Raw genomic sequence first — 10,000 nt, 5'->3', positions numbered from 1 at the left:
CCTGTTGCCCGCCGCTTACCTGGGTGCCTGCCGGGGTAGACCTGTTGCCCGCCGCTCGCTGGGATCCCTGCCGGGGTAGACCTGTTGCCCGCCGCTTACCTGGGTGCCTGCCGGGGTAGACCTGTTGCCCGCCGCTCGCCGGGATCCCTGCCGGGGTAGACCTGTTGCCCGCCGCTTACCTGGGTGCCTGCCGGGGTAGACCTGTTGCCCGCCGCTCGCTGGGATCCCTGCCGGGGTAGACCTGTTGCCCCTCGCTTGCCTGGGTGCCTGCCGGGGTAGACCTGTTGCCCGCCGCTCGCTGGGATCCCTGCCGGGGTAGACCTGTTGCCCGCCGCTTACCTGGGTGCCTGCCGGGGTAGACCTGTTGCCCGCCGCTCGCCGGGATCCCTGCCGGGGTAGACCTGTTGCCCGCCGCTTACCTGGGTGCCTGCCGGGGTAGACCTGTTGCCCGCCGCTCGCTGGGATCACTGCCGGGGTAGACCTGTTGCCCGCCGCTTACCTGGGTGCCTGCCGGGGTAGACCTGTTGCCCGCCGCTCGCCGGGATCCCTGCCGGGGTAGACCTGTTGCCCCTCGCTTACCTGGGTGCCTGCCGGGGTAGACCTGTTGCCCGCCGCTCGCTGGGATCCCTGCCGGGGTAGACCTGTTGCCCGCTCGCTTACCTGGGTGCCTGCCGGAGTAGACCTGTTGCCCGCCGCTCGCTGGGATCCCTGCCGGGGTAGACCTGTTGCCCGCCGCTTACCTGGGTGCCTGCCGGGGTAGACCTGTTGCCCGCCGCTCGCTGGGATCCCTGCCGGGGTAGACCTGTTGCCCGCCGCTTACCTGGGTGCCTGCCGGGGTAGACCTGTTGCCCGCCGCTCGCTGGGATCACTGCCGGGGTAGACCTGTTGCCCGCCGCTTACCTGGGTGCCTGCCGGGGTAGACCTGTTGCCCGCCGCTCGCTGGGATCCCTGCCGGGGTAGACCTGTTGCCCCTCGCTTGCCTGGGTGCCTGCCGGGGTAGACCTGTTGCCCGCCGCTCGCTGGGATCCCTGCCGGGGTAGACCTGTTGCCCGCCGCTTACCTGGGTGCCTGCCGGAGTAGACCTGTTGCCCGCCGCTCGCTGGGATCCCTGCCGGGGTAGACCTGTTGCCCGCCGCTTACCTGGGTGCCTGCCGGGGTAGACCTGTTGCCCGCCGCTCGCTGGGATCCCTGCCGGGGTAGACCTGTTGCCCGCCGCTTACCTGGGTGCCTGCCGGGGTAGACCTGTTGCCCGCCGCTCGCTTGGATCCCTGCCGGGGTAGACCTGTTGCCGCCTGCGCGTCTTCGTCTCTGGCGGCTATCGGCGGGGTAGACCTGCTGCCGTCCGCCCCCCTTCCCGCTGAGCGGCGGCGCCGCCTCTCGTCCGTCGGGCGAGCGGCCGCCGAGCCCCGGCCCGCCCGCCGAGCCCCCCTTCGGCAGGCGGCCTGCACGTCCCACAGCCCCCGTGCACACGCACCCCGCTCACACTCCTGCTGAGCCCTGCTCTTCCCCCTCCCCGAAAGCCGCCACGGCAAGGCGGCCGACTTCGGCTCCCGGCCTAAGCCGCCGGCCCTGCCGCCTCCGCAGCCCAGCGGCCACTGCCCCTGCCCCGGCCAGGCCCCGCCGGCTCCACTGACAGCCTGCCCGCAGCCCGCTTCCCCAGCCGCTCCGCGAGAGGAGCCGGCAGTGCTCTCGCGCCCCCTCCCTGTGCCCGAATACACGGCAGCCCGCCTCCCGGACTCACTTCCGCATCGCCCGCTCCCTCAGCCGCCCGCCGCGCTGCCGCCCTGCCCCAGGCTTGACCGGGGCCGGGGACGAGAGGGAAGAACCGCCAGCAGACCAAAAAAGCTCCGAGAGAGCTGAACAGAAAGTTTCATTGAGAAGGAACAGACCGCGCCAATCCTCCTGCCACCGCTCGCAGCCCGCCGCTGTCCCTGCTTCTGCAGCCGGCTCTCAGCCTGCTCGCCTGGGCAGGAGCCCCTTTCCTCTCCCTGCCGCCGCTGCCGCTGCCGCTGTGTGACTGGCCGTTGGGAACCTGGGCGGGAAAAGTTTGAAACTGGCGCCGGGGAGGCCGCTGGGTGGGGCGCCCCCAACCGGAAAGTGGGCGGGGGCGGGGAGCTCCCAAGTGTCAATGGCTGGGCGGGAAAGACAGGCGGGGTGGGGGGCAGGATCAGGGAAGGGGTGCGGGCACGAGAGAGGGTGGGGGGCTGTCTCTCTGTGTGTGTGTGTATGTGTGTGTGTGTGTGTGTGTGTGCCTCTCTGTGTCTCTGTCTGCGTCTGCGTCTCTGTCGCTGTGTTTGTCTCTCTGTGTGAATGCGGACGGAGGGCTGGTGGCTTTGTGTGTGTGTCTGTGTGTCTGTGTGTCTGTGTGTCTCTGTGTCTCTGTGTGTGTGTGTGTGTGTGTGTGTGTGTGTGGGAGGGAGGGAGGGAGGGGGGGCGTTTTGGGGAGGCCGTATGGACGGGTCAGAGTGTCAGCAGGAGGAGCACAGGGCACAGGCTGCCCGTCAGTTCGGCTGGGAGCACTCTGGGTGCAAAAATAAAAACAAATAAGATTTGCCGAGAATTTATTTTTTTCCTGAAAGTTTTCTGTTCCAAGCAAATAAAAGAGGCATTCATTCAAAAACAATAGGAAAAGAAAGGAAAAGTGAAGAAAAAGTAAAAGCAAAGAAAAAGGGGGGGGGGGGGGGGGGAATAAAGTGAAGTGAAGTACAGTAAAAAAAAAAAAACACAAAAAAAAAACAAAAAAACAAGAACAAGAACAAAATAAAGCGTTGTCGAAAATATTTCTTGGTCTTGAAATCTGGTTTGCCGGGAGAGACAGGGATGCTAGAAAGCCATCCGACCCCGAGGTGGTATGGGGCTGTGGGCTTCTCCCGGCTGCCGGATAGTACGAGGATGCCACGCCTATCCTGCATAGGGGCCGACCGGGGGGGGTCTGCCAGCCGCCCCCGGGGTTGGCGCTGCGAGGGCGGGCGGGCGGTCGCCGGGAGAACAGGTCTACCCCGCTCTGGGGCGGCTGGAGGAACACAGGTCGACCCGGGAGCGGCCGCTGAAAAGGGCCGGCGGTGGCCGGGCCTAGCCGGGAGCGGCAGGGGGAAAGCAGGTCTACCCCGCTCTGGGGCGGCCGGCGGAGGCCGGGTCTAGGCGGGATCGACCGCGGACACCAGGTCTACCCCGCTCCGGGGAGGCCGGAGGGCGCCGGGTCTAGGCGGGATCGGCCGCGGACACCAGGTCTACCCGGGTAGACCTGTTGGCTCCGGGGCTACCGGCGGACACCAGGTCTACCCGAGATCGGCCGCGGACACCAGGTCTACCCGGGTAGACCTGTTGGCTCCGGGAGGGCCGGCGGACAACAGGTCTACCCGGCATCGGCCGCGGACAGCAGGTCTACCCGGGTAGACCTGTTGGCTCCGGGACGGCAGGCGGACACCAGGTCTACCCGAGATCGGCCGCGGACACCAGGTCTACCCGGGTAGACCTGTTGGCTCCGGGAGGGCCGGCGGACAACAGGTCTACCCGGCATCGGCCGCGGACAGCAGGTCTACCCGGGTAGACCTGTTGGCTCCGGGGCTACCGGCGGACACCAGGTCTACCCGAGATCGGCCGCGGACACCAGGTCTACCCGGGTAGACCTGTTGGCTCCGGGAGGGCCGGCGGACACCAGGTCTACCCGGGATCGGCCGCGGACACCAGGTCTACCCGGGTAGACCTGATGACTACCGGACGGCCGGCGGACAACAGGTCTACCCGGGTAGACCTGTTGCCTCCGGGACGGCCGGCGGACACCAGGTCTACCCGGGTAGACCTGTTGCCTCCGGGACGGCCGGCGGACACCAGGTCTACCTGGGTAGACCTGTTGGCTCCGGGAGGGCCGGCGGACACCAGGTCTACCCGGGTAGACCTGTTGCCTCCGGGAGGGCCGGCGGACAACAGGTCTACCCGGGTAGACCTGTTGCCTCCGGGACGGCCGGCGGACACCAGGTCTACCTGGGTAGACCTGTTGGCTCCGGGAGGGCCGGCGGACAACAGGTCTACCCGGCATCGGCCGCGGACAGCAGGTCTACCCGGGTAGACCTGTTGGCTCCGGGGCTACCGCCGGACACCAGGTCTACCCGAGATCGGCCGCGGACACCAGGTCTACCCGGGTAGACCTGTTGGCTCCGGGAGGGCCGGCGGACACCAGGTCTACCCGGGATCGGCCGAGGACACCAGGTCTACCCGGGTAGACCTGATGACTACCGGACGGCCGGCGGACAACAGGTCTACCCGGGTAGACCTGTTGGCTCCGGGGCTACCGGCGGACACCAGGTCTACCCGGCATCGGCCGCGGACACCAGGTCTACCCGGGTAGACCTGTTGGCTCCGGGACGGCAGGCGGACACCAGGTCTACCCGGGTAGACCTGTTGGCTCCGGGAGGGCCGGCGGACACCAGGTCTACCCGGGATCGGCCGCGGACACCAGGTCTACCCGGGTAGACCTGTTGGCTCCGGGGCTACCGGCGGACACCAGGTCTACCCGAGATCGGCCGCGGACACCAGGTCTACCCGGGTAGACCTGTTGCCGCCGGGAGGGCCGGCGGACAACGGGTCGACCCGGGAGCGGCCGGTGACAACGGCCGGCGGTGGCCGTGTCTAGCCGGGAGCGGCTGGGGGAAAGCAGGTCTACCCCGCTCCGGGGCGGCCGGCGGAGGCCGGGTCTAGCCGGGAGCGGCTGGGGGAAAGCAGGTCTACCCCGCTCCGGGGCGGCCGGCGGAGGCCGGGTCTAGCCGGGAGCGGCTGGGGGAAAGCAGGTCTACCCCGCTCCGGGGCGGCCGGCGGAGGCCGGGTCTAGCCGGGAGCGGCTGGGGGAAAGCAGGTCTACCCCGCTCCGGGGCGGCCGGCGGAGGCCGGGTCTAGCCGGGAGCGGCTGGGGGAAAGCAGGTCTACCCCGCTCTGGGGAGGCCGGAGGGCGCCGGGTCTAGGCGGGATCGGCCGCGGACACCAGGTCTACCCGGGTAGACCTGTTGGCTCCGGGAGGGCCGGCGGACACCAGGTCTACCCGAGTTCGGCCGCGGACACCAGGTCTACCCGGGTAGACCTGTTGGCTCCGGGAGGGCCGGCGGACACCAGGTCTACCCGAGATCGGCCGCGGACACCAGGTCTACCCGGGTAGACCTGTTTGCTCCGGGAGGGCCGGCGGACACCAGGTCTACCCGGGTAGACCTGTTGCCTCCGGGAGGGCCGGCGGACACCAGGTCTACCCGGGTAGACCTGTTGCCTCCGGGACGGCCGGCGGACACCAGGTCTACCCGAGATCGGCCGCGGACACCAGGTCTACCCGGGTAGACCTGTTGGCTCCGGGACGGCCGGCGGACACCAGGTCTACCCGGGTAGACCTCTTGCCTCCGGGACGGCCGGCGGACACCAGGTCTACCCGGGTAGACCTGTTTCCTCCGGGACGCCCGGCGGACACCAGGTCTACCCGGGATCGTCCGCGGACACCAGGTCTACCCGGGTAGACCTGTTGGCTCCGGGAGGGCCGGCGGACAACAGGTCTACCCGAGATCGTCCGCGGATACCAGGTCTACCCGGCTCCGGGACGGCCGGGGGACACCAGGTCTACCCGGGATCGGCCGCGGACACCAGGTCTACCCGGGTAGACCTGTTGGCTCCGGGAGGGCCGGCGGACAACAGGTCTACCCGGGATAGGCCGCGGTCACCAGGTCTACCCGGGTAGACCTGTTGACTCCGCGACGGCCGGCGGACAACAGGTCTACCCGGCATCGTCCGCGGACACCAGGTCTACCCGGGTAGACCTGATGACTACCGGACGGCCGGCGGACACCAGGTCTACCCGAGATCGTCCGCGGACACCAGGTCTACCCGGCTCCAGGACGGCCGGGGGACACCAGGTCTACCCGGCATCGGCCGCGGACACCAGGTCTACCCGGCTCCGGGACGGCCGGGGGCACCAGGTCTACCCGGGTAGACCTGTTGGCTCCGGGAGGGCCGGCGGACAACATGTCAACCCGGGTTCGGCCGCGGACACCAGGTCTACCCGGCTCCGGGACGGCCGGGGCCACCAGGTCTACCCGGGTAGACCTGTTGGCTCCGGGAGGGCCGGCGGACAACAGGTCAACCCGGGTTCGGCCGCGGACACCAGGTCTACCCGGCTCCGGGACGGCCGGGGCCACCAGGTCTACCCGGGTAGACCTGTTGGCTCCGGGAGGGCCGGCGGACAACAGGTCTACCCGGGATCGGCCGCGGACACCAGGTCTACCCGGCTCCGGGACGGCCGGGGGCACCAGGTCTACCCGGGTAGACCTGTTGGCTCCGGGAGGGCCGGCGGACAACAGGTCTACCCGGGATCGGCCGCGGACACCAGGTCTACCCGGCTCCGGGACGGCCGGGGGTCACCAGGTCTACCCGGCATCGGCCGCGGACACCAGGTCTAACCGGGTAGACCTGTTGGCTCCGGGAGGGCCGGCGGACAACAGGTCTACCCGGGATCGGCCGCGGACACCAGGTCTACCCGGGTACGGCAGGGGCCTCCGGGACGGCCGGCGGCCACCAGGTCTACCCGGGTAGACCTGTTGGCTCCGGGAGGGCCGGCGGACAACAGGTCTACCCGGGATCGGCCGCGGACACCAGGTCTACCCGGGATCGGCCGGGGCCACCAGGTCTACCCGGCTCCGGGAGGGCCGGCGGACAACAGGTCTACCCGGGATCGGCCGCGGACACCAGGTCTACCCGGCTCCGGGACGGCCGGGGCCACCAGGTCTACCCGGGTAGACCTGTTGGCTCCGGGAGGGCCGGCGGACAACAGGTCTACCCGGGATCGGCCGCGGACACCAGGTCTACCCGGCTCCGGGACGGCCGGGTGCACCAGGTCTACCCGGGTAGACCTGTTGGCTCCGGGAGGGCCGGCGGACAACAGGTCTACCCGGCATCGGCCGCGGACACCAGGTCTACCCGGCTCCGGGACGGCCGGGGCCACCAGGTCTACCCGGGTAGACCTGTTGGCTCCGGGAGGGCCGGCGGACAACAGGTCTACCCTGGATCGGCCGCGGACACCAGGTCTACCCGGCTCCGGGACGGCCGGGGCCACCAGGTCTACCCGGGTAGACCTGTTGGCTCCGGGAGGGCCGGCGGACAACAGGTCTACCCGGGATCGGCCGCGGACACCAGGTCTACCCGGCTCCGGGACGGCCGGGGCCACCAGGTCTACCCGGGTAGACCTGTTGGCTCCGGGAGGGCCGGCGGACAACAGGTCTACCCGGGATCGGCCGCGGACACCAGGTCTACCCGGCTCCGGGACGGCCGGGGGACACCAGGTCTACCCGGCATCGGCCGCGGACACCAGGTCTACCCGGGTAGACCTGTTGGCTCCGGGAGGGCCGGCGGACAACAGGTCTACCCGGGATCGGGCGCGGACACCAGGTCTACCCTGCTCCGGGACGGCCGGGGGCACCAGGTCTACCCGGGTAGACCTGTTGGCTCCGGGAGGGCCGGCGGACAACAGGTCTACCCGGGATCGGCCGCGGACACCAGGTCTACCCGGCTCCGGGACGGCCGGGGCCACCAGGTCTACCCGGGTAGACCTGTTGGCTCCGGGAGGGCCGGCGGACAACAGGTCTACCCGGGATCGGCCGCGGACACCAGGTCTACCCGGCTCCGGGACGGCCGGGGCCACCAGGTCTACCCGGGTAGACCTGTTGGCTCCGGGAGGGCCGGCGGACAACAGGTCTACCCGGGATCGGCCGCGGACACCAGGTCTACCCGGGTAGACCTGTTGGCTCCGGGAGGGCCGGCGGACAACAGGTCTACCCGGGTAGACCTGTTGTCTCTGTCGGCCTGGAAGTGCTCCAAGGGGTCGCTGTTTTCGGCTGCCTCCAGTTGCCTCATCGTAGGAGGCGGCGTGCTTCGCCGCGCCCCCTCGGTCAGGGACGCTACGTTCTATTGGGCGCGTCCGCGGCCTGGGGCCCTTTTCTCCGTATTATGGGAGCGAGTTACGGGTCGCATCCCCGCAGGCTTGGCCCGTGCCTGTGTCCGAGGCGGAGGTGGGCGGCCGCGTGTGTCGTCCCGAGGGCATCCGAAAGTTACCGCCGACGTTAGCCGAAGCCGCGCGGCTTTGTTCCCGTACTACCCAGTGTGCTGGGACAGATTTTGAGCCGAGCTCCGATGTGAGCTGCTCCCCGGCCCAGGCGAGGTGAGGCGGGGAAGAGAGCGAGAAGCCCCGCGAGCGTGTCCCGCTCCGACCGGGCTGCTGCCGGTTTCGTGAAGGGAGGAGCGGGCACCCGCTCGCTCCTCCGGCGATGGTGGTGAGCGAGGCGGCGGCGCCTCGTGCCTTTTCGGGAAGGGGGGAAGCGGGCGGCCGCTCCTCCGGCGATGGTGGCGAGCGAGGCGGCGGCGCCTCGTGCCTTTTCGGGAAAGGGGGGAAGCGGGCGGCCGCTCCTCCGGCGATGGTGGCGAGCGAGGCGGCGGCGCCTCGTGCCTTTTCGGGAAGGGGGGGAAGCGGGCGGCCGCTCCTCCGGCGATGGTGGCGAGCGAGGCGGCGGCGCCTCGTGCCTTTTCGGGAAGGGGGGAAGCGGGCGGCCGCTCCTCCGGCGATGGTGGCGAGCGAGGCGGCGGCGCCTCGTGCCTTTTCGGGAAGGGGGGAAGCGGGCGGCCGCTCCTCCGGCGATGGTGGCGGGCGAAGGGGCGGCGCCCTCGTGCCTTTTCGGGAAGGGGGGAAGCGGGCGGCCGCTCCTCCGGCGATGGTGGCGAGCGAGGCGGCGGCGCCTCGTGCCTTTTCGGGAAGGGGGGAAGCGGGCGGCCGCTCCTCCGGCGATGGTGGCGGGCGAAGGGGCGGCGCCCTCGTGCCTTTTCGGGAAGGGGGGAAGCGGGCGGCCGCTCCTCCGGCGATGGTGGCGGGCGAGGCGGCGGCGCCTCGTGCCCTTTCGGGAAGGGGGGAAGCGGGCGGACGCTCCTCCGGCGATGGTGGCGGGCGAGGCGGCGGCGCCTCGTCCCTTTATCCTCCCGGCCTTAAGCCGGGGCCGGCCCGCTCGGCGGCGGCGGGTGCGGCATGTTTTTGGCTGCCGGCGTGGTGCGCGGTTGCCGGCAGCCGGGGCTGGACGCGGCCGGGGTTGTGCTGAGCCTGCCGAGTTTCCCCGGCCCCTTCCCCGAGAGCCCCGAGGATGGCTCGCTCGGTTTGCCGAGGTGGCTGCGCCTCGTTCCCCGCTCCCGACCTGTTTTGCCAGAGAGAGTGTGCCCGCGTTGCGGAAGGGCTTGCCCGGGGGAACGTTGCAGTTGGGGTCGCGCGGCCTCGCCTCGGCTTCGCCGGCTTGCCTTGAGGGGCTCGGTGACGGGAGTCGCCCCGTGGAGTTGCGGGCCGGGGTTGGCGGCACCCCGGCCCCCCGCCGCGTTGTTGAAGGCATCCCTCCCCCTTCCTCGGCCCTAAGCCGGGGACCCGCCTAGCGGGCTGAATTTTTCAGGGGCGGCGGCCCGGCCGCGGTGGCTGTGACCGCGCCCCTAGCAGCGGGCCAAAACCCGAGAGAGTCCCCCCGGCGATGTTGCGGGCGAGGCGGCGGCGCCTCGCCCCATCTCGGTCCTTGGCTGGTGCGACCGAGCCACCGTGCCCGGGCGGCCTGCGGTGTCCGGCCTGCCCCGGCTTGCCGGTTGAGGGGGCTGGGTTTACAGACGGCTCTGCTTTTCCAGGCAGGTGTGGCGGAGTGTGGGGGCTGCCCGCCCGGCCTTTTCCTTTTTTTTCTCACGCGGCCTTAAGCCGCGGCACCGAGAAGCGTGCTGACGACGAAGGGTCGCGGGCCACGAAAAGCGAAAGGTGGTGAAGGCAGGAGGCGGCGAGAGAGAGGAGAGATGCCTGCCGGTGATGGATGCGGTTTCAGGGGGGGGGAGTGAGTTTCACGTCTCGCCCCGACCTGTGGCCCGCGACCATCCCCGTGGCCCGTGACCCCCGTGGCTAGCACGGGTCGTGCGACGCGTAGCGTGCTTTTTCTTTTTGACCTTTTTTCTGTTGTCCCAGGAA

At 70.1% G+C, this 10,000-nt stretch overlaps 1 protein-coding gene across 1 annotated transcript in view; it reads right to left on the bottom strand.

Moving 5' to 3' along the window:
- LOC130266743 (collagen alpha-1(I) chain-like) overlaps positions 1-5,901 on the bottom strand; it is a 6,859-nt gene extending 958 nt beyond the window's left edge. Inside the window, exons 1-3 of the mRNA XM_056516007.1 lie at positions 5,895-5,901; positions 2,923-3,072; positions 1,273-1,442 (exon numbers count right to left, since the gene is read on the bottom strand). Of these exons, the coding sequence (XP_056371982.1) occupies positions 1,273-1,442; positions 2,923-3,072; positions 5,895-5,901 (327 nt within the window). The remainder of the gene's footprint in view (positions 1-1,272; positions 1,443-2,922; positions 3,073-5,894) is intronic.
- Between the last annotated feature and the right edge of the window lie 4,099 nt (positions 5,902-10,000).

This window comes from Oenanthe melanoleuca, unplaced genomic scaffold (assembly GCF_029582105.1).
Source record: "Oenanthe melanoleuca isolate GR-GAL-2019-014 unplaced genomic scaffold, OMel1.0 S185, whole genome shotgun sequence".
NCBI lineage: Eukaryota > Metazoa > Chordata > Aves > Passeriformes > Muscicapidae > Oenanthe > Oenanthe melanoleuca.
This window is presented reverse-complemented; position numbering and strand designations above follow the sequence as displayed.